This window comes from Xiphophorus couchianus, chromosome 20 (genome assembly GCF_001444195.1).
Source record: "Xiphophorus couchianus chromosome 20, X_couchianus-1.0, whole genome shotgun sequence".
In the NCBI taxonomy this organism is placed as follows: Eukaryota; Metazoa; Chordata; class Actinopteri; order Cyprinodontiformes; family Poeciliidae; genus Xiphophorus; species Xiphophorus couchianus.
In genome coordinates this window covers 25,346,644-25,371,730 of record NC_040247.1, presented here as the reverse complement: position 1 = coordinate 25,371,730, position 25,087 = coordinate 25,346,644, and the positions used below count along the sequence as shown (strand labels likewise).

General features: G+C 39.8%; 1 protein-coding gene and 1 long non-coding RNA gene across 3 annotated transcripts; one reads left to right on the top strand and one right to left on the bottom strand.

Moving 5' to 3' along the window:
• Window positions 1-463: 463 nt before the first annotated feature.
• Window positions 464-22,170, top strand: LOC114134860 (G-protein coupled receptor 22-like). The gene is made up of 2 exons (XM_028001710.1): window positions 464-568; window positions 18,756-22,170. The coding sequence occupies exon 2, from the start codon at window positions 18,870-18,872 to the stop codon at window positions 20,385-20,387; it is 1,518 nt and encodes a 505-aa protein (XP_027857511.1). The 5' UTR covers window positions 464-568; window positions 18,756-18,869; the 3' UTR covers window positions 20,388-22,170.
• Window positions 8,828-24,658, bottom strand: LOC114134861 (uncharacterized). 2 transcript variants are annotated; one of them, XR_003593485.1, is made up of 3 exons: window positions 24,378-24,655; window positions 22,452-22,599; window positions 8,828-8,993 (listed from the first exon to the last, which is right to left on the bottom strand). It is a non-coding gene; the product is annotated as an uncharacterized LOC114134861 (long non-coding RNA). The 2 variants fall into 2 exon arrangements; XR_003593484.1 differs by lacking the exon at window positions 8,828-8,993 and having other exon boundaries at window positions 22,202-22,599; window positions 24,378-24,658.
• Between the last annotated feature and the right edge of the window lie 429 nt (window positions 24,659-25,087).

Genomic DNA, 25,087 nt, shown 5'->3' with positions numbered 1-25,087 from the left:
AAGAGAGCTCATGTTTATAATGACCTTTTCTGAAAAGAACTAAAAAAATAATTTTCATCTCTTGGTTAATGTGCACCTTTTTGGGGATTGTTCCTGTAGCTCACTTCAGGGACCTCATTCTCCTGTGGTTATTCCACTACATCTAAATTATGAACATTTAAAAAAAAAACAACCTGGTATGATACAATCAGTTCAAACACACAGAGCAGAATCCAGATAAAAGCTCAGACTCTTAAGTCTAAATGAGTTGCAAATGTGGTTTGGACTTCATAACAACATAGATGTGGTGTAGAACCTCTTCCTCAGTGAAAGTCATGCTGATAGAGTCCTCGGAGGATCCAGCAGGAGCCTGAGCTCTTCCTGCGGACAATGCTGTAGCTCTTCTGTTTCTCATTGGGTCGCTTGGCTGCTGTTTGTTCTGCTGCTGCTGCTGCTGCTTGAAAAAACAAAAACAAAAAAAACAACACCGCAGGACCGAGGCGGGATCCAGCTTCACATCAACTCTCCGAACCAGGCAGCCCACAGGTTGCAGACATGCATCACTGAGCGCGCGGTCCGGACGCGGGAGGTGAGATGATTTTCATCCCTAACTAGACATCTCATGCTTTGTTTGCGATTTCTTTTAAAAATGAAAATAAGTAGCATAGTGATAGTTGACACCAATCTTCATAAAAACATTTAAACCTGCGATTTCCTCTTATGATTCTATAATTGTGGTCAAGCTCTTTCTGTCATATTGCATTTGGTGAACTTTTACGCAGTCCTGACTTTTTGCTTTCAAGTGTCTAAAACGTGAACAAACAGCGCTTTCAACATTTGCATTCAACTTCTCATCGTTTACGTGATGCGTGCTCATTGCCAGAGCGGCGCATCGCTCTGCGTGCCGCTCGGCACAGAGCCTGCTCGCATATTGATTTTTTATTGATTTTATCTTTTTTTGCATTGGAATCTGGGTTTTATTGGGAACCTCGGGCTGTGTCTGTGGGAGTGGGGTGCCTGACACAGGCTGTGCTTCTCCCACGCTCCTCGGGGAACCTCCCGCTGCAGCTGCTGGAAACATCTCGCTGCTGCGCTCACCAGAGCGCGCCCGGTCGCTTGGATGCGTTTGTGTCTCACTGCGCGAACCAACAGAACTTAAAAAACGCCGTTTCAAATCGTTTTCATATGAGGTTTATGTGTGCTAATTACTGTGGCTGAACGCTTGGCGGATTTTATACCGTGTTCATCAACAAGTAGCTGACTACGAGTAATTGCTTCCAGTGGCGTGCACAGACATTTTGGGGGACAGGCGATCAAGGGGGAGGAGGGGTCTGTGGGAGGAACTGCCAGCTGCGTTACTAATGTCAGATTTTTAAAAAAAGGCTTATATATCTATTTCATATCTATAGTCATACATGCTACCTTGGGCCACACACACTATACACAGTAAAAACAAACAAAAACCCCCCCAAAAGATTTCAGAAGGGGATTTATTTTGTCCAGGGAAAAAGGGGGCAGGCGCTCTACCGCCCCCTAGTGTCTATCTGTTCATGTCCTGTTTCCAACAAAATGCTAACAATTACGCCATCCAGCTTTTTATTTTCCTGCTTTCTTTACTTCATATCCATTTAAGTCATTGAAATATTAGTGATGTGAATATCCTTGAATATTCACACCACTTTTCATAACTTTATACCTAAGAAACACAAACCTCAATGCATTTTATTTGCTTCAGAATCTGATGTACCAACAGAAGAATATCTACAAGGCAAAAAGAGAACCCCTGATTTTGAAACACCTGGATACAATTTCATGTGCAACTTATTGTCTTACTACAACCGAGGTTTACTAGAGAACATTAGTGAGCGATTAGCATCATGGAGATCAAGGAGATCTTGGGAGAGAGAGTTTGTGGAGAAGTTTAAAGTAGAGTTTGGTTAGAGATACGTGTTGGATATCTCACAGAAGAAAAATACAAAGAGTGGTACAACTGTAAACTAGCGAACGCAGTCACTAGAAGAACCGTGCAGATCAGGTTTGAGAGTCTGGTAACAGGACAGCTATTGGGTGTTTACTGCAGGTGGGCAAGAAGAAAGTCATAGAAGAAAGTCAAACAACTTCCTGTTTGTAGTTTGCCATGTAGAGAAGCTCAACATCCTGAAAGAAAAGCTGTTGAAGGTGCAGAAGACTGGACACTGGGATGGAGCTTCTCCATTTAAAATGACCAGTCTTCTTGTTCGGCAGAGAAGAAGAACAGTCAAAGGTTTCAGTCTCGAGATGTGCAAAACTGGTGGGGGACACATCCCGGGGCACTTGCCACCAAAAGTAGTTGTTTTAATTTTAAGGATTTATTTATTTGGAAAGAAACATTTTCTTCTTGTTCATTAATTACAGCTCTAGCCATTCAAACTGATCATTGGTGAGGATGAAAGCAGAAAGTCCAAGTGATTTATAACAACAGCAAAGTTGAACAAACACCAAAAGTATTTGACTGAGGGACAAATATGAATTTACAAATCCAATTAAAATCTATCCAGATTTTTGTTTGTAGAATAATAAGAATATCCATGAATTATTTTCCTTCCTCTTCATAAGTAGGAGCTTTTAGACTTAAGACTTACTTTATTGTCTTTGCACAAAGACACACTTGTGAATTTGTCCACAAAATGTCGTTGCTCGGAGCGCACAGGACCCAGCACACAACTCTTCAGTGTTGGATCTAATCACCCAGAATCCCAATAAAATACATACAATTTGGGATTAAATGTGGAAAACGTTTAGAGGGCATCATTTAAACGTATGGGAACAATCTGTAAATTAAATGGTGCTGGGATGTTTCCACCGCTGCTTATTATTCACCCTCAGGCTGAAAATGACACAGACATCAGCGCCCAGAAAGTCCAACATAGTGCGGTTTTTGATGCGAAACTATTTGCAAAAACAAGAAAATGACGAGGAGAAAAAAAAGAACTAAAGAGATGGATGTACAGAAGATGGAGAGAAACTACATGAGATGCAGCAAGAGGAGCGACTGAGCAGGGAGGCGTTGCTGGTAACGGTGTGGAGGTGGAGATAAGCAAAGAAAGAAAAAGGGAGAAGCCTTGATGAAAGCGTGTGGTAGGAGCTCTGTTGTGCTGCAGAGGGTTTTGATTGCAACATTAAGGAGGAAAACACTGAAGGCAGAAAGCCGGCGTGTGTGTGTGTGTGTGTGACTGATTCCAGTCGGCCAGATTGATTAACTGACCTCTAATCCTCATTCAGTTGACTTGCCTCATCAATTTGTTGCTGGACAACTTTCTGTCCACCTTCTCTCTCTTGCCTTTCAGCGGCCGGCTGTTTCGGCTCCATATTTCATGTGTGTGATGAATAATTCAGGGAAGCAACACTTAGAGCTCCGATGCTCTCCTCTCAAACCTGAAGCTAGCATTTGGAAAGTCTACTTGAATAATGGATCTGGCTTTATTCGGTGCAAAGTGGCTGAAAGGCAGACGCGACAAATGTGACCAAATAATCTTCTCTTGTTTATCGTCAGTTGAAGGTTTATGCAAACAAAATGTGAAAAAGAGAGAGCAGTTTAAAAAAAAAAAAACAACTTAGTAAAAGAAATGCTTTTACTTGATTTTTTTTCTTATTTATCCTCTCCCTCATGGTGCTCTCGAGGGTTTTTTAAAGCTTTATGCCTCTGAATATTTTTTTTTCCAGCTTCTCACTACCTGCAGCAGAAAATTACATATTTTTTACTCACCTGAACTGCTAATAGAAGGGCCAACTTGATCCAGTGTTTTCAAATTTAACCCAGTTTATCAGGCTTGTACGCTGGACAGCTACACCCGTCCTTGCTGATGACCACATTGTACTCACAGATTATTGTTAATACATATAAGACACGTTGCATAAATAATGCCTGCGTCACGACATAACTCTGTAGGCTGATAACGTAGGTGCTGCCTGCTTTTTGTAGCTGTAACTGGTGCTGCATTTTCATATTTTATATTCCACTGTTGCACTGTCAGTTGAAGTTTCTGCCTTGACAAGCAAGAAAAAGCAAAGTCATGGAATCACATTCATAACCCAGAATGCAGCGCAAATTCAGTTGGTCATTAATGTCAATTGGTAAAAAACAAAAAAAGGATTTGTCTAAGCAAGCCCAGCCTACTGTATGGAGTAATTTGTTTCAGAACAATTCCACAGGTTAAACAAGCAAGCGGCGACAGTGGAAAAGAATCCCTCCCTTTTAACAGGAACCAAAACAAACAAAAAGGCACCTGTTCAGGCATACTTTCTACAGAATACAAAAACAAACAGCACACAGAGTAAATTAAATCTCTTTCAGTGGCTCAGTTCAACAAAAGACTACAGCGCTGAGGAAGGAGAACTTTCTATGAGAAAGTCCAGATGATGATGTCACGGCTTTGTAGGCTTCTGATAAGTTGATCCACAACTTTTGTGTCAACTGTAAGTGCATCTGAGGACGGGTATAAGGGCAACACCTCAACACAGTGAGTCAGTGATTGACTTTATGTAAAAATAAAAATATATCGGGCATAAAAATAACGGCGGACCTCCAAAAGACCGAAAGTGCAAAATTCATCTGTTGAACCTATTAAAGCTGCAGCAAGTACAGTTTATATATACATTTATATATATATAAATGTTTTGTAGATATTTGTTAAAACTGTGACTATGTCTGGACAGTATATTATGAGACAATCTGTGAACAGATGCTGTTGTGAGTGCTAAGGCTAGCTAGCATGACCACCAATGATAATAGATAAACTGTTTTCCTGCAACGGTAAGTTGTTTCTCAGCACAATGAGCAATGCGTAAACGGGGATGATTGACTGCACTAAGTCCCTCCCCCCTGACTCCGATTGGTCGTTTTTTATTGGAAGCGGTGAATTTCTTCAGACGGCAATAGTAGCTCAAGAAGGAGGTAGAGAAGTTAAGATTTTTTCCCCCCACAGATTATCTGTTTCATGCTATCACAACATGGTGACAGTTTTAACAAATATGTAAAAATCTTTTATTTTTAAAAGATATGCAACTTTTGAGAAAGTTGCATATTGCAACTTTCAATACAAAGTGTAAGCACCATGGCAATGTGTAGCCATCTTGCAATTCAGGAAGGAGCATTCGAGGAGATGAATGTTTTTGTGTGCAAAGTGCACGTGAACTAATATAGAAATGAGTTTATTTGTTTCATTGTGGAAACAAACAAATCCGTAAGATGGTAAATACTTTTTCTCATTATTGTTTCCTTTTCCTTCCTCCTCACAGTTATAGTCTACTTTGTGTTGGTCTATCACATGAAATCCAATAAAACACGGAGACGTTCGTTTGGTAATATAAAGAAAAGGAAAAAGGCTTATGAGGCATGAACACTTTTTAAAGGACTGTTTTACTGGGAAAGTCACAAAACGTCCAAGGACTACACTCCGTCCCTCAGGAGGCGCGTTGACCGGTCTGTGTGAGCAGGACAGAAATAGAGCTAACCGACCCGAGGAACCTGTGGCTGATTTGTTAGACGCATCTCATCTCCTGGTATCAAACATTCACAGCTCCGTGTTACACTCCTGACTTTCATCATCTCTGCTTTCAGCTTCACCACAAAGCCATTTAGCGTAGACTATAAGCAGGAGTCTTTGGAGAGCATCTTACTCACTGCATGCGCCGCTATGTGTGTGGCGTGGTCGAAGGTGTGTGTGTGTGTGTGTGTGTTTTTGTTCTCTCTCGGGCCAATTGAGCTGAGGATGAGCAGTGGCCTGCAAATATCTAACTGACATTTTGTCTCCATCATGGTGGCTGATCTGGAGCGAGTTCTCCAATAAGCTTGATTCTTCTCTGCACAAGCACTTTTTGCTGTATATTCTCATGTTGCTTTTATTTTATTTTTTTGTTGCTCATCCATTTTGCAGCTGCTTCTCAGGTTTGATCCATGTAATGTGATGAGAGTATGAAGGTATTTTTCATGAAAAAAGATTTGTGACTGAGAAGTTGAAGTCAGAGAGAAAAATCATAGAGAAGTTTTGCAATTTTACATTCGACATACAGTAGTTGCACCTCTTCAAATTCTTAAATAAAAAGTCCACAAATTGTATTTATTATATATATTAAAAAAGTTACACTTTTACATTTTTGCCCCCAAATGACCCAGAACAAATGACACATACCTATGTTGGGGGTGGGAGAGGAAACAAAATAAATTATGAATATTTATGACTCGCAGACACAAAACTACTGCTAGACCTTCACAGATAAACTACAGGAAATTAAAGATCTTAAATGTAGTAAAAAATTAAGTGTATTTTTCACTGCACCAAAGTATTTGGACCAAAAATACCTTCATATGAGACTCATTGCTCTACTTGCTTTGTGCCCACGCTGCTGCAGCAGGTGATGGAGGTCAACGTTTTTTTGTTTTGTTTTTTTTACACAAAAAAAAAATTAATGGAATCCACGAGGTCAGGTTTTACCAGGCCAAACACGTGAACAAGTGACTGCATGTTCTGATTTATTCATAATCCACAAGTTGCACCTGGAACCATCTTTAATTACATCTGACCATTAAATTAAACCCCGCAAATTATGCCACACTGGACGCTTTCAGCGACAGAAGATGACAGAAATTTCATTGTCATGACAGCTTCCCTTGATTGATTTGACAGCTTGATAGGATTTTAGGGAGCCTCTTTGAATAACTTTGCATCATAATGAAGATGAGCGTATTTGAACATAAACACGGCATGTCAGCCCTCGGATGAAGAGAAAAGTGGAGGTATTTAATGAATGCCTCCTTGTTTACTTAACATTTCGTACTGCAGGAGTGACTGTGCTAATGAGGGGAGCTTTATGACACTTAAACTCCTACTAATGTGGAGGATTATTATAATAAACAGTTAAAATGGCTATTTATTATTGAAGTTGATACGTTTTTCTATATGCGATAAATAACTTAAAAAGAAAACATCAGTACAGACAGTTAAATACATTTGCGGTTGTCGTATTTTTAATGTGAAAAGGAGAAGAGTGTAGATTTTAGAAGCTGCAAATTTGCCGTCTCCCTGGACAACAGACTGTACTGGTGAAGTTTAATGTGGGGTTCCATTAGTGTCAAAAATGTAAATGTAAACATCTATCTATCTAGATGAAAAAAATAAAAAAACGTGGCAAAAAAAAGATTTAGGCCATTATTTTAGGAAAGTGACGCTTTAAATGGCATATGTTGCATCTATATGCTGTGTGCTTATGTATTTGTAGGGATTCCATTAGTGCCAAAAATATGTTCATGTGTTAATGGAAGGTGTGTATGTTGCCTGCTTAGTTTATGTCCTTAAATCTTTATATTTTGAAAGTCTGTTGTTTAGAGTGTAATCTCCTCTGACGTCATCAGCTAGCGTAGCAACATGGGACCCAGTGACTAAAAAAAGCTTAAGCTCAGGAGAAACCTGAGCTCTGTTCTGATCCGTTTTAGAGCTAATCGTGGGAAGAAGAAAAATAATTAATAACAGACTTCCTAATACAGTAACTCCACAACACAGCGTCTTCAGTCAGAGGCCACTGCTAACCCACTGCAGCACAACCCTCTACAGGAGATCCTTCCTCCTCACAGTTGTTTCCATCTGTAATGACTCTTTAGAGACATGCATGATCAGAAAGCCTTCTCTTTTCTACTTAACGTAAGAGATGCAGTGACATCTGTTGACCGCTTTTGGGCGGTTTTCAGCTGGACTAAAAGAAAAGAGTAAAAAAAACAATAAAAATATTACGATCAGTGAATGCACCACAGCAGCCGCCGCACTCGTTGGGTTGGAAGTTGTTACCATGGGAAGCGAGCTCAAAGTTAGCTATTTTCAGTACCAGCGAGGTCTTTAAAAACAAAGTCAGAGGAATCACAGAAACCATTACAGGCTTTGTAAAACGTATTTTAGTTGGCTGGTTATTCAGGCTGCTACAGCAGAGTGAGACTTCGGTGGGTGCTGGGCTTTTCACGCTTTCATCATCTTGGACTTTTGCTACTTTGCTTGGTTCATAGTTTATTTTCTAATGCCAAATCAAATGAAGCTGTTTTAGAGTTTTGCTTCTTGGTGTTTTTGCAGAGTTTTTTTTTTTGTGGATTTTAAGCTCCGTCTTAGACCAACCCACTAATAATAGAGTTTTTATTGACTCCTGTCTAAATGAGGTCTACATGCAGCTTTAATGTGTAAATCACAGCTTTTCTTAACGGACCCGTGTTACGTAGGGACACGTCTAAAACAAATCTTTCCTCAAGAAACAGCACACATTTCGTTTGTGCATGACACACCGTGTGGTTGACAATGAAAGCTGTTTAAATCACTGTCTCCAATAAACATACAGACTCAAGCAGCGTGCTCAGCCTCTGTATGCAGAAGGTTTACTTTACTGGTGCAGCTGTACCCCGCAGGGCTCTGTAGGCAGTAGTTTTTGTGCTTTATGCTGTAATTGGCATCGAATTAGAAATTGGCAGATCACTCTCTCGTGACTGCCTTGTTTTTGTTCGTAATTTAACCATTTGTTATAGTTCTGTAATGACAGAACTGTAGATGATTTTTGGGGAAGGGTCAAACTGGAGTAACAAAAAAAAAAGGATTTGTAAAAGTGGAACTTGGCCTCATTTTGTGTAAACCACAGTATTACAGACAGTTTTTCTAGGATCATTCAGAACAAATTGTTTAAAAATGCCTGCGAGGGCTTGGCAGACAGAAGAAATCCTCCTAAAGATGCTCATTAAATCTTGTTTTTTTTTCTGTTTTCATTTGCAACACAGAACACCAGAGGGGAAAAAAAGCACAATTTCTCGCCAAACTCACTCTCCAGAAGGCAGAGTGAGTGCTTTATAATGTTTTATTCATGTGACCAGACCAAAGCTGTTCATTAATAAAAGGTACCAGTCGGTATGAAGCTTACCGGACTGGAGTGGCCAGGGCTTGAATCCAATTGATCACTGAAAAGATCTGAAAATGTCCAACATATTTTTCCCATCCAACCTGATGGAGCTGGAGGAGAAATAGAAAGAAAATGTGGCCAAACTGCATAAAGATAGGCGACTGGAAGCTGGCGGCTCCGTGTTCAGAAAGATTTGAGGCTCTAATTGCTGCCATCAAACAAAGTGTCAAGCAAAAGCTGTGACGTGATTTACTGGTTTTCTGTTTTTGATCAATTAGCAAAAATCTCAAAAAACATTGTCAGCATTGTCAAAGTGTTTATGATGTTGAGGAAAGAAGTGAATTTAATAAAACTTGGAATAATGCAGTAATATAACACAATGTTAAAAAATGAAGGGCTGCAGATACTTCCTAGATGCACTGTAGATTTGTTGGTCTGTCGTATAGTTTATGTAAAAGTTAATGGGATGTAAATATTTTTGCACGGCACTGCATGTTTGATCTCTCACAGTGTGTGTCTGCCTCATTCATCACACGTTTTGGTCTACAGTTCTTGCAGCGTTCCTGTAAGATACAGGGATCATGAAAAACTTTCCAGGTTCCAAAAGCAACCGCAGGGAAAGACTACGCTTTCTGATGCAAAAATTGTCTTTAGTTTTAAGGTATTCAAGTCACAATGAACAGAATCATGAGGAGGATATGATTGGCTCAGTTGTCACTGAGCGCATACTTTACACATCTTGTTATTGTTACCGTTATTATTCAACCGTGATCTTTTTGTTCTGTGATTCGCAGCGTTTCTATTTCCAACCAAATTCCTCAAAATAACCCCGCTCCTTGACGGATCCTCCATTCATGTATCCCTTCTTTATCTCTCATTACTAGCTCTGTCATTTTGACAACCTGTTACATCAGCATGTCACGCAGGAAAAGCAAGATTATCTCCGCTGCCATTCATCTTTTTAATCTTTGAGCTGCCGCCTCTGGGAGAAGCCAATGTGTCCAAAGCTGTTCAATTATACATGCCAGGCGTTCTCTTGTCTCACACTTTCGGGTTCCACACACTGGAGGGGAAAAGCACCGCGGATCAGATGTGTGTGGAAAGTGGTGCTACTCTACATTTGTGATTTTATCTGTAAATCTGAGTCTCTGGTGGTGTGTGTATATTGAACTGAATGAACTATACTGTCACATTACTGTGACACGATGTTCAGAAGTTTAGTTGGTGTGGCAGAAATTATGTTTTTGATGCGTCTGTTTGGAAAAGGGGCAGCATTGGTGACCATTGACTCAATTTAAAATCTGAGATTCCAACACAGTAAAACTTTTAGGGTTCAGTTTGATGCTCTAAATAGTGATTTCATGTTAAATTTAAGCTGTAGTGAAAAGGTTACGCAAGATGCAGCTGTGGAAAAAAAAAAAGAGACCACTTAAAATGATTAGTTTCTCTGATTTTACTCTGTATAGGTAAATGTTTGAGTAAAATGAACATCGTTCTTTTATTCTATGAACTACTGACAAAATGTCTCCAAAATTCCAAGAAAAAAACATTTAGTATTTATTTGCAGAAAATGAGAAATGGTCAAAATAATGAAAAAGATGCAGCGCTTTCAGGCCTCAAATAATGCAAAGAAAACAAGTTCATACTGATTTAGGAACAACAAAACTAATGTTTTAACTTAGAAAGAGTTCATATTTGGTGGAATAACCAGGAAGTTTTCAATGGGGTTCAGTGCAGTGGGTCTTAATATTTCCCAGAGCAGAAATATACAAAAGCAAGAGTTTGTTTCTGGTTGGTAATGATAAAACAGTGTTGAAGTATAATCAAAACCAATGAATTTTTATTTACTTGTTATAAAAAAAAAAAACGGCACTTCAAAATGTATTTACAACTTCCTGACAGGTTCATACAGTCCCCCTAAAGAGACATTGAAGGAATAAATGTAAAAAAGCGTACTCCTACCAACATCATTTTAAGCTCCTTGATTCCAATAAATAATTGTAGAAATTTTAAATATGTTTGTATACTTCAAAATGACCATGACAAAATAAAATAATAACAAAAAAAGAAACATCAAGGTTGACTGTTTCTACAAAAATGGTTTTTCAAATATCATCTTGTAAAGAATCTGGGTCTACGGCTGACTAATTCAGGTTTAATCAATCCATATATTCCAATTACAACACACATGCTTAAAAAATAGCACAGGAAAAGTTTTAATGGCACTTTTGAGAAAACTAGAAACCTCGGTTGTTTTGTGTTGTCAAAACCAGAATTTCTTATTAGATTTCAAACATCTCAACTTGAGTATAGAGGAACTTAGTTTCAGTGGTAGCAGTCCAAGTATTTTTAGATAATGAACATGAGGCGTTCAAATGTAGTTCAGATTCCAATAAAAACAGTAAAATGTCCCTAGAACAGAGCCAAGTTGGAACCTCTCAATCAGATACCAACTTCAGCATCACTGACCTGACGCTGGTGGAGCGCTCTCTTTGGTTTCTAGTCTCTACTTGATCTGACCGGCAAACAAGCAGAACAGAACTAACTATTTTTTATTTGAGTGCTAATGCTGCTCTCTGAAATGATGGCGCCCAGGGAGGAAAACAACATCGATCATGTCTAGCTGCAGACACACTTCCCCAGGTGTATACAGGTGCAAATCTGTCAAATTACATATGAGAAATGACAAAATTAGTGCCTAAAAAGGCAGATCATTTACAGACTGTTCTTGTTCCCATTATTGGTTTCTTCAAATCTTGGAAATATTCCCGGTTTCAATCACCTGGAGGAGTCGTTGGTGATCCTCTTCCACTTGTGGTGACTTAAATAGATAAATTACGTCCAGAAATGCAACGACTTGTACACTTTCCTGCTTTTGACACTCAGCTAGTTAGCAAGAGTGGCCATGCTGTTCTCTGCCAAGACTTTTATCTGCATATAGAAAATGATCTGTCTGCAGAGAGCTAACCTCAAAGATTCAGTCTAATTGGACTTTTTTTTTTTTTTTTTTTTTAAAGATTGAGAACATTCAAAGCTCTTTCCTCTCCAGGGTCAGGCTTTTCAGCAAGCGTCACACCGGCTGATGTGCGTGCCACATGAGCAGCCCTTTAATTAGACGGTGGTGCTTTTAAAAATAGTAACTGGACTGTACTTTTGCCTAAAGAGCAGCGGGTTGAGATCACACTAGAGCTACAAATCTCCTAGAAATAAACTTTAAAAAATAAATCTGGAACAGCCAATCCAATGATCTCTGCAGGAAAACCAACATATCACAACGTCACCTTTCTAAACTTTTGGCGAAAAAAATGACCGAGGCCATTATTGTAGGAAGGTGAAAATGAGTAGGACTCGGCGCAATCCTTCGGTGATCAGATTGCTCTGCTGCTGTGATTTTAAGATTGGGAATATCTTTCCACCTTTGCTCCTTAATGTACCTTGAGTATGTAGCCCGGTAATCATGCAGCGTTTCACTCAGGCAATCATGAGCCTTTAGAGACCGAAGCAGCCTTCTGGGGGCCGCTGGCGACCAGGAAACCATGAGCTGCTGTAGAGGAAGGCTGATGTAAGACTTCAGAGTGGAAAAAACTGCCACCTCTGCTCTCTGGGACAGCTTGTTTACGAGCACTAGCTGTTTCTTCCCGCTTCTCCGCTTCCTGCCTTCATTCGGCATCTTTTACTCCCCGCCCTTGTCTAAAATTTTCTCTCCGGTGTTTCGGGTAGCCTACTTTCAGGTGCTGCGCGCCCCTTTCCAAATGAGAATCCTCTGCTTCACCGATGGTGAGCATTTCCATTTCTATCCTGTGTTCATCTGAAGCCTCTGGTGGCAATCAGCCTGCTCCCCATCACGCCGGCTGGGAGCGTGAGGCGGCGAGGCCAGCTGCGGGGCCGACTTCTGCGCACCGTCATTTCTGAGCGTGCCCGTCTCATCTCACCCTTGAACGTTTTTCATTTGTTCCTTCAGCAGTTTTCCTCTCTCTTTGACTTGCCACGGCTTATTTCGCGCCATTAAAACCAAAACTTAAATGGCAGTCGACACTGCTCTTTTAAAATGTACCCCAACCCTTTGTAACTCTTATGTTAGCGCTAGCTTTAATGCTGTTTAGTGGTATTTCAGATTAGGGGTGGGCATTTATGGTATCGGTCATCATTTAACATGATAAATGTCTTATGATAAGAAATGTGATTTATTGTACTCATGATAACTTCCAATTAATGATGTTTAAGAGCCCCCAAAACTGTCTGTATTGTCGGGATTGTACATTTTAATAAATAGAAAATTTGATTAAATGCAATTATGGTTAGCGGTTTAATGATACAAATCACACTTCTTTATGACTGGTGCCCTAGTCATAAAGAAGTGAAGCGTATTACAAATGGGAATGTTTTTCAAGGTTGCTCTTGAATATTTTTCAAGAGCAACCTTTGTGTTTGAGGGGCTTAAACTGTTGTGCCATGCAGTCAGTTAACTAAAGCAAAGAAGTAATAAATAGTTCTTATTGACATTATAACTGCACCAAAGTGCCACAAAATATTGTGATAAATTTGAAATCCATTTTAGGTGATAAACAATTAAACTTCAAATGCGTACCTTTGATTTCTCAATCGATTCTGGGAAGAGCATTATTTTACTGTCCACACAACAAAAATAGTTCTGGACCTTTTATTGCTTCTTGTTTTGTAGTTAAGACGCAGAAGCAAGCATGTTGTCATGACAAAACTCACTTCCAGTGTCATATCACCTTTGTTCTCGTTAGTGAGATCTCTGGTGCCGTTGCTGGAGCAACAAAGGACGGCTGAAAACCGAGTCCATCTGTCGACTGAACATTTCGTTGCTGTTCTGCAGATGTGCGTAGACGTGTGCGTTAGGGACTTTATGCTCTTCTGTGGTGTTTTGTCATCAGTGTTTTAAACACTTGATTTAGCAACTTTCACTCGCCAGCTCAGATGAAAAGAGGCTGCGACTGAAATTGCTCTAAATCGCAGCTTCCTGCGGGTGCAATTAGTCACCACCCCCCTAATCAGCGATGAGTGTATTTTAAATGTTGGCTTTTAGCCTGTTCTCAGTTGAGCTGCTGCGCTCTCAGAATTAGATAACTTTGAAGAAAAAGCCATCAAGGAAGCCCTTTACATTTTACACTAGTTTTAGCTGTTTGGATTCAAATCCTACAGTGGACTCTGTGATTTAAACTTGGACATCCGGAGTCACTTTTGTAATAAAATAAAGCCTGTGGAATTCTTAGGGATCGTTATAAATTTGGTCGTTGTTATTATTGATTATCTGTCCTGTCCATGCACTGAGGAAAAACGCCTATTTTGGCTGAAACTTTTGATTTTGCCCTCATATATCACAGAAAAATAAATGTATCCCTCAACTAGATTCAAGATCATTATTCAACATAACTTTACCCATATTATGTGATTTCTATTTTCTCACTTTAGATCTAAACACAAAAATAAGCAAATCGAGATTACGAGAGAATTCATGTTTTTTTCTCCTATAATTAGCAAATATTAACATTGTGCTGTTTTGAAAATATAAAACCTAACGTTAAAATGTTGTAATACTAAATACAAATAATTTCCACCAAAACATGCATGTTTATATCTTGTCAGCTACAACTCCTCAAAACAAATGATGTGCAAACTTATGCAGAGCGCTCCACCGGTGATTTGTATTCTCAGTGACCCAAATCCATTTTCTGAGTCTCATATGACTATTTCTAATTTTCCAAATAGCCATTTCCAGAGTTTCTAATAGCTAATCCGGAGTTCCAAATAGTTACCCCCATTTTCAAATAGCTATTCCTAAAATGCCAAATGATCAAAGTTCAAGATTGTCAATTCCACAGGTCAAAATATCTATTCCCAATATTCAAATACTGTTTACCAATGTTTCAAATAGCTATTCTGAAAGATTCATGGAGTCATTCCCAGAGTTTCAAATACATATTCCCAAAACTTCCAAAAAACCTGTTCTCCAAGTTCCAAATAGCTATTAATAGAGTTCCAAAAAATTATTCCTAGAGTACCAAATCACTGTTCTAACAGTTCCACAGAGCTAATTCTAGAGTTTTAAATAATTAACACCAATGTTTTAATTACCTATTACCTGAGTTTTAATGCATATTGGCAAAGATCTGCAGAAAAGTGTTCCTGGGGGTTAAAAACGGTTTTGTCAGAGTTGTAAATATTCCAGAATAGCTACCAAAGTTCAAAAATAATGCCAATGTGACAAGAGGTAAGACTGAGATGTCATAAGGTACGTGATGTTTCAAACAATGTCTGATTTGTCCGGTTTTTCTTAACATGCCTGTCGATGCTATTCCAATTTTATATTCACATAAATACGTTTGTGGAACCACATTAAAATAGCCACACCTACTCCATCTATACGACTATTAGCATCAAAGAAACACAAAGCGATTTCAATCTTAGGGATGGTGACAGCAGCACTCCAGGTGACCTAGTTTTTCTTTGGATGGTTTCAAAAGCAAAATGCGATTTGATTTGATCGTGCTGACGTGATCCTATTTACTCAATGCAACTAATACCACAAATGGTTGAAAGATAAATTCCCGCAGAAGTCAATGTCAAAAAAGCGGGAGAAATTTATTTGAATGAACATGATTTCCAAGGATTTTACTGCCGTTGATCTACGTATGTAAACTAGCAAAAGCCATCACAGATGCTATAAAGCCACTTCCTCCTCTGTGGAGATTGACTCTGTAGAGCAGACACGATTCCCTTTGCAACAGAAACAAGCCTCCAGCAGAAAGCAGCTCGTGGAAAATGACCCGGCTGGTTGCGGCTGCACGGTGCGCGCGGCAAACAAATCCGACAGTGGACGAAATAGAAAGAGACAGCGATCAAAATTGTAATCTTGGAGGCTCATAAGAGTGCGTGCTTGTGGGGTTATGGGAATGGAGATGAGCTGAGGCAGTGACACGCAGGACTTTATTAGAGATGATCATCATTTATATCACAGGTGAGTGGGCTGTCATGAAGTATCAATATATGACGGATCGTGAGCAGGAGAGGAATTATTGCTTCACAGTCGGAGGGAATATCCCTACAGACTATCGATGCAGGCAGGTTAGTAAATATGTCATGAATTGAAGGAGTTTGATTTCATTTTATGTTTTTATTCTAGATTGGGTTTTGTTTTCAGTTGTGTTTTTTGTTTTATTTCAGTACTCCATCTTACCTTGAAAATGCACCAAATCTGTGTGTGTACTGTAAAACCTGATTAGTTCTCTTTACTTCAAAAATATAGGCAAATTACTTATGCAGTTTTAGTGAGTGTTACTTGAGTTGACTTAATAAGTCTGAGTATGTTGTAATTACAAAAACAGCAGTCAAAGCTTATTTTTGGGGTTATATATGTAGTTAACCAAAGCTTTCTGAAGGCACATTATAACGTGAAACTAAAGAAGAAGAAGAAAAAAAACAGAAAATAAAATTATTTGATTCAAACAGTTCCTGGCTCCTGCTTTTTACTCACATCTCCGGTCAAACTTCAACAAAATATAGAAATGGTTTCAGTAAAACAAACGATCATATGCTGTGTTGCACCCCAACACTCATGGTGCAGTTTCATGTATGCAAATGGAAATGCCTCAAAGCTTAGCTTTTCTCCTCTGAAATACAAATTCATTCTTGATGAAGTGACTTCATTGATGATGTTTTGGAGTTTATCATTTCACCTTATACAAAGTGCTTCAATTACCTGCTGCTGCTGGTGGCAGCAGCATACTTGGATGGCCAATCCCCACTGTCACATACCCTTTCGCATTACTTCAATTTAATTATTTTATCTCAAAAAGCCTTCAACTTATTTAAATCAAGTGCTTAGTATAACTGTGTGAAACAAATATGTTAAATCCACTTAGCCTATTCAATTAGTCAACTTCAAAATTCACTATAGACCTAAAAATTCACCGAACTTTGCAGTTTAATTGAATGTTACCAAACCTTGAACAAGTCAAGTTACATTCACTCATCTTTTTCAATTGAATATAATGTTACAGTTTACACTGTGATAAAGTTCTGAATGACTGGCTTTTACATTTTAGCTGTACTAAGACTAATTATTTATAATCTCAACATTTTAAATGTGCAACATTCCCTCCATTAATAACTGCTGGACTTCATCAAATGTGCTCTAATCTAAAAGTGTGTTGTTGTCACTAATGCTGTGAAAATCCTAATTAAATCATCTGTGAAAACTGTATTTGGCCAACCTTTTAAGATCCGTGGCCAAGTCTTAAAATAATAAAAGTAAAACATTAAGCAATCAACAACTGACCCAATTGAGCTGCTCTGTGATATTTTCAAAAGCCCCAGGAATCATCAGTGGCCTGAGAGAGAAAACAGGCCATTCACAACCTTGTAGGGAAGCAACCGTTCACAGCGCAGCAGCGCAAATCTACAACTAATCTGAGGCAATCTAGCACCATCCTGCCAACATCATAGCAGGAGGGACAGGCTGCTCAGGAGCCAGAGATAACAAGGATATAATTAAACTCCTTCTGCTATAATGTTCTTCCTGCCCTTTCCAGAATAACTCTATGATTCTGTTCAGCAGACCTTGAGCTGCGTTGGGTATATTCTGGGGAAAATATGGCAAGAGAACAGAAAGAGTTCCTACAGAAAGATTTTGTCTTGATGATCTTGATAGCATGCACAATGCTGTTTAAACTCTGAAATGCTATAAATAATCGCTTTTCATTGCCTTGGAAAAAAATCGTATTTTCTCTTTTCCACATTTCTTGGCATATAACATGTTACAACCGCAAACGTCTTTGCCTTTTACAAAGACTAAATGTTATAAACCAAGACCAAGTAGCACATAATTGTGAAGTGGAAGAAAAAAGATACCTGTTTTATACATATTTAAAGGAAAGGTCTGAGGCATTTGTATTCAGCCCCTTTACTCTGAAACTACTTTTAATGTAATCACAGTATAAATCCAAAAAGCCATGTTGGGGACATGGTGAAAATGTGGAAGAAAGCTCTGTGGTCAGCATAAATATTCTCTGCCCTACATCCTAACACCATCAGTTTTCTTTGGTAAACAGGAAACTGGTCAGAGTTGGTGGGAAGATGGGTGGAGCTAAATACAGGTGAATCATGGAAGAAAACCTCGACTTCCTTGCGCTTAACAATTATGTAATACTTTTTGTAAGTCCGTCACAAAAACTTAAACACAGATATGCATCAAGAGATGTCACTTACTTCTACATGGTACAGCACATGTCACCTTAACTGCTAAATTATGTTTTAGTAACTCGCTATGATTGGGTAAGTTCTGCCGTGAAGTTTCTAGTGTGCCGCTTTAAACACACTATATATTGCTATTACTATAGCAAGGACCTAGCTCCTCTTAAAATTCAGATGACTTTATATAACCGTGTTGTCTTCCACAGGCAGCAAAGCTCAAATTGTGGCTAATTTTATATCTTTTGCTCAAAGTGTCGTTAGTGCTGATGAACTGAGTGCAGCTGATTACTTCCCTTTGTTCAGTTTGGCTGTGCCCCCTGAAATCCAGTGCTGCGTGTTGTAGCAGCCCGTGGTTCTAGCAGCTAACATGCATACAGTATCCCATCTGTGGCTAAGACAAAATGCTAATCAGTGACACTGATTGACAGCATGTTGATCGATGCATAATTCAGAATTTGTTCTGTGCAGGAGATGGGTTTTATCTGTGTGCATATGCATGAGATTGACATATCTTAGCCAACATGCATTGGTTACAGTCTCATCTTGTGACATTTGAGTCCATAGCCACGATCAGACCCTTTGGGAACGACGTTTGGATTCTGTCCCACACAGTCCGTTTCTCATTGGTCTGCTTTGTGTTCTCATCTCTCCAGAACTGTCGCCACGCTGTTTTTCACCACCTCACCATGGAGGATCGGGCCGGTGCATCATGGGAACTAATCTGCAGGGGAACAGACACAACACACGACAAGGACTGAAGGGTCGTCATGGAGTCTGACAGCTACACCGCAGGCCCGGCCACCACTGACTGGATGGGGATACCAGCGGGCCTGGAGGTTACGGAGGCCCATCAGGATCAGGGAGGAGATGCCTCACTGGTCAGTGGTGTGACCTGGCACATGCCGTACTCACTGGGCTTCCAGGTGTCGCTCACCGCCTTCCTCATGCTCGAGCTGGTGCTGGGGTTCAGCAGCAACCTGACGGTGCTTGTGCTCTACTGCTCACAGTCTAATTTGGTGGACTCTGTGAGCAACATGGTGACGGTCAATCTGCACGTGTTGGACATAGCGGTGTGCTTGCTGTGTGTGCCGCTCACTCTGGTGATGGTGCTGCTGCCGCCAGGACCCAATCTGGCCTTGCTCTGCTGCTTCCACGAGGCTTGTGTCACATTCGCCAGCATCGCCACAGCCATCAACATCCTGGTCATCAGCCTGGACCGCTACGACATCTCGGTGCGTCCGGCCAACAGGCTGCTGACAACACGGAGAGCGGCGCTGCTCCTTACTGCCGTCTGGATCACGTCGGTTGCAGTGTTTTTCATGCCTTTCTTGGAGGTCCAGTGGTCCGGTGCATCAGAAGCAGAGGAAACAAGTCAGGTGACCTCCTCAGTTGGTATTGGCGGAACAGCTATGCCAGCATGGCGGAACAGGACCCTTCTATGTGTCGGTGGTCAGGGCTATTACACAGGTCTGGGAATGTATTACCATCTCATACTTCAGGTGCCCATCTTCTTCGTCACCGTGGTGGTCATGTTGTTCACCTACTCCAGAATACTGAGGGCTCTGAACATCCGTATCGGCTCTCACATGAGGAAGAGCCAGCGGAGAAGGGGGCGCCACAAGAGACAGAAAGAGAGGAAGGTGGGACTCAGGAGGAACGACGAAGAGGCAGCAGGGGATCAGTGCACCATAGATGGTACCAAACAGCTCAGCCACCCCCCACTCATTCCTTCCCAGTCTCCAACCCCAACAGCTACCTCTCCCCCCGCCCAGTCCTCCGCCGCTCCTCTCATCGCCTCTGAGGCCGGCGCTGCCAATGCCCTGCCGGCCACAATGGGCGTTCAGGCCTCTGTCTCGGCGATAATAGCGCTGCGTCGGGCAGTGAGACGCCATCGAGATCGTCGAGAACGACAAAAACGGGTGTTCAAGATGTCCCTCATCATCATCACGACCTTCCTGGGCTGTTGGGCTCCTCTTTCCGTGACCAACATACTCATACTAAGCATTGGCCCCAGTGACGTCCTGGTCAGCCTGCGGCTCTGGTTCCTGGCCCTTGCTTATGGCACCACTGTCTCCCACCCGTTGCTCTATGCCTTCACTCGACAGAAACTGCGCCGTGCCCTTCGTGCCAAAGTGAAGAAACGGGTGGTGTCTCTGCTGCAGGTGGACCCGTCCCCAGGGGGCACGGTGATCCACAACTCCTGGGTGGAGACCAGAAAAACCAGCCGACAGGTGCGGCTGGAAGCAAGAGAAGGCACAGACCATCACCTGGCCGAGGCCCTTTGAGGCCGAGACCCTTGGGTCCAGCTGGAATAATTAAAAAGCAGAATAAGGTCGCAGGTGCGTTCCATCATGAACTTCACTGAAGCGAGGAGCCGCTGTAAAAAATGCAAAGAGCACATTTTTTACCTCTGGGAGACGTTTAAATGTAACCACCAGCAAGGCCCGGCTAAACACGGCTCCGCTCACCTCAGGCACAGGTTGAAACGGGACGATGTCGTCAGAATGGAGCACATAGCTTCCACACATGTAAATGAGGCTGTATTATTTGTACCTACTTTGTCAAATACTGAGGTTTATTTACACACAAAAAGTCTTTATGTAACTGTAACCAAGAATGGGTTTCTCCAGAGAATGATCTGATCTGCTCTCCCACTCAAATGATCTTATGTTCGTTCACTTTGAATACATGGATATTCTTCGAATCTAATCAATACCAGTCCTGCTTTCTATTTTGCAGAAGAAACATTTAGCAAGGAAAAAAACACTGCCACATAAACTTGAATAAACCTAAAAAAGGAAGGCTAAAGGATTTGGTCTAGAGATGAAGATCATGTCTCAAGACAGTAAAAGTGTAAAATAAGCTTTGCAGTTTTGCACAGATATAACAGGGTTATGTAAAAATTTGCATCAGCAGTTGACATTACTTCAACTTCTTTTCTTCCTAGTTTTTAACTAATGGTGTAACATCTTGCAGAAACTTGCAGATTAGCTGATCACTGCTTCTTTTTACTCTACTTTGTTCTGTCCAATACAGTGCCTCGCATAGAACAACAAAAAAGAGTGCCAAATTATAAAAACCAAAATAATACATGGTTAGAATGTTTTACGAACAGATCCAGTTGTTTGGGCTGGAGAATGAAGGAAAAACAAGTAACACCCCCTGAATTAACCATCCGCATGATGGAACATGGTGTGGGTTTATTATTTTTTTTGGTAGAAATTTGTAGAAAATTCTGAAAACCATGTAACATTTTCTTTTCAGTTCACAATCATGCACTACTTAGCCATCCTGTGGAGTAAAATTACAATGAAACACAAAAAGGTTTTAAGTTGTAATGAGGCAAAAGATGAGAAGGTTCAACAGGTATGAATACTTATGCAAGGCACTGTAGAAACTGGCCATAGAGTTATATATAGTGTATGTTTTAGTTTTTTTCCTGATTCATAGTAAGCTCAAAAGACTAAATGTTGACAGAATTGTGGGTGATGACTGAGAAAATGAGTCAAACTGGATAGAAATAGCAAAAAAATTACTTTACGTAAACTTTTCACGAAGCAACAGTGGAGCTGAGACCTTCACCAATGATATTTGGATAGTATTGAGTAGATGTCTGTAGCTCATTGGTGCAGTGCACTTTTTAAGAAACATGTATGTACAGTACATGTTGTAAATATCGCAAAGTTGTGATTTATTACACGTGATTCTTCAAAACAAGCAACTTGCTCTGAAAGCGTTTTTTGGCCGACATTTCTAGATTAGAGGAGTATTTCACACAAGACGGCAGCCGGCTCCTGTTCAATGGGACTATTGTTAATATCATTATTATTAGGACACGTGGTTGCTGTTGACTTCCTGCTTGTTTGCTCACTCTTCTGAAGATATGCCCACACTGCATCCATGTGAACTGTCGCAATGCATTTTTGAATGTAAACAAATGGAAAATGCAAAATGATGTTGTTTCACACCAAGAATGTGCGATATTTATGTGTTCTCTATGGTGTTGATTTATAGTGAATGTATCAGAAATTACTTTAATTACTTTAATAAATCTAAAAGAAAACATTAGGGACTAATTAGCTTTCTTTGTTGTGTACTCTTTTTCTATGAACTGTTTACATGTCAAGTTAAATGTTCAGTTTTTCTTTGCTGATGGTACAGAAAGTCAACTTCAGTTTTCATTTTATCAAGTTGAACCATAGATCATCACTTTGACTTTTATTCTGTGTTTTCTATAGAGTAATATTCGGTATTTTACATAAGATGAGATGTTAATGTATGCTATAATTGTTTTTTTTAATCAGAAAATTGATTTTAGAATAGTTTCGCTGAACCTCCTCCCTACTGACCTATTTGAGCTCCATCATGACGCCATATTGTTTCAGTATCCATGTCCAGCTTTGGATCCCTGTGTGGGCACTGAGCGCGTCCACCTGGCACCTTTCAGCATGTGCTCCTCCATGTGGATCCTTCTGCACACACACACCAGCTCTAGAGCTGGCAAAATTAAAAAAATAAAAAATAAAGAAATCAACTTTGCGTGGGTTCTGTGCTGTGTGGGAAGGAGGAGCTGCAGGCCTCAGCAGGAAAGTGTAAAAAAAAAAAAGAAAAAAAAAAAAAGAGGGTCATCTATGTGGGATGAAGCCTGCAGGGCAAAGTAGGCTAATTCAGCAGAGAGAACAAGTAGGCCACTGATTCCACAGATGATTTTTATCTGCTGGTTAAAAACAAATAACTAATATCACAGGTTTTGGGGTAAAATGAAAACAATGGTTTCATGTCTGCTATTTTATTTCAGCCAATCATTGTTCTTGACCCAGAAACTGTGTTGTAAATTTGACCTTTTTTTTAGCCTTTAAGTCCTGCCCAAATTCAACCGAAACAAAAATGATGATAATGATGATGATCAGGTAGGACTGGACTGTCTTTTAGATGCTAATTTGGCCACAAGAGCTAACATTTAAATCACATTTAGTTGCTAGTTCATATCTCCATTTGGTCATTTCTACATTATGAATGTGACAATTAATCTATATTGTACTTTATCTTTTCACCTTTCACCAGTAGTATTTATTTTAAATGATGTTAGTGTGATAATTAAAGATTAAAAGCAAGATGACAAACTTTAGAAGCTTATTGATTGATTTTGATTACATAAGAAGAAACAGGAGATTCTTCACAATGCATTTCTCTGAATTTTATCTCTATAACCAGATAAAATATGATACAGACCATTCATCATTCATTCCTATTGGATGTTGAACTTAAGGTTCCTTGGAGATCCTTAACTCTCAAACTTCAGGGGCTTCTTTGGTTTATTTTCAACTAAGAACTTAGAAATCAGAGACAAAGATGCAGGGCACTGGCCACTGGACAACTGTTAAACTCAGAAAGTAAAGCCAGTTTTTCTTTACATTCAAATCGGGTTTTTGCTCAGTGGGGATACAGTTAGACTGAGTTATGTTTAATACATATATCCTGGACATGGAAGTATGCTGACTAGGACAGCAGCAGAAGATCCAAATATACACATGACACGATCTTTTACCTGAACGACAAGATGCATGTAATTTGGTAAAAAAAATAAATAAAGTGCTTTTCAGATGACGCAGCTTTGTTAGTCACAATACCTGCGCACAAGAGAGTCCCCTGACGTAAGAGGACGGAGCTCTACATCCCACTTACTGGTACAAAATGACTCACATTACAGAGGCGCAATTAATGAGGAAACTGACACATTTAATTTTATAAACCAACATGAAGATGAGATGGAAAGACTATTTGTATCTTGGATTGGCGTTAGTTTGCACATCAGGCACATCCAAAGAGTATGAAGGAAAACAAAATCCAAATAAGATCATAAACATGTGAAAAGAAAAAGTTAAATCAGTTATTAACCTACAACTCATATCAAAAAATCTAAACCTTATGTATGGAGAAGACTGTCAAATGTTGATATTTAAACTCACCTAGCAAAAACAACTAACCAAACAAAGAAACTGTGGTTATGTTTCTTTAAAAACAAACAAAAACAAAACAAACAAAAAAACAAACAAACAACCTACATAACATGGCTAGAATATGTATTTAAGGTTAAGATAGTTGAGACACATTTTAAGCTACGCATTCAGTGGGTCTGGTTAGCGGTTTTAAACTTAGCATTAAAACATTAAAGTTCACTCAAACGAGGGCTTAAAACACAACGTTCTTCCAAAACAATTGCTGTTTAAATTAGAACATAAAATTGCGTTATTATCTTACACTAAGAAACTTACCAGTCATTTCAGTGGGAGAAAAATGGCGTCTTCACTGCCGGTCTTCTTCTTCTTTTCTGTTTTATTGGCGGATGGCAACCAACCTAAGGTGCATTTACCGCCACCTACCGGACTGGAGTGTTGTCATCAATTATATTCCTACACAACCGTTTGTCTCGTTTGTCTTGTTGCTTGGAGAAGAGGAGGTGGGCGGAGCTTTCCAGACCCAAATTGATGACGTCTACTCACGCTAGAAATTTCCACCAACACCAGGGGGCATTACAGTATACTCAATCTGTTGTAATAGCTGAGAAAGAGACAATGAATTTTGAAACTACTTCACATTTAACTCTGTGAAATTTACTGTGAACAAATTATAATTTCACAATGAAACATACAGTTGTACTTTAGTGAGAAAGAATCACTTTGCCTAGCGTTTGCAGCAGCTGACCACACAGTCTGGTCAAGGATCCAGAGAACCGTTTTACAGTCAGTTGAAGAAAAAAAATGAGCTATTTGGCTACAATGACACAAAAAAATGTTTGGAGGAGTTAAGCAGAAACTTTGAACCAACAACTTTGATGCATGGCGGTATCAGTATGTGTTCTGCTTTCCTATATGTCAAGTGCAGCAAAGAAGAAGGAGAATCCATAAAATTCTTCATGGCAAATAGATGTCTAGATGGCTTAACCACACACCCAGGTAAGAGCTGACTCTGAAATAAAGGAAGC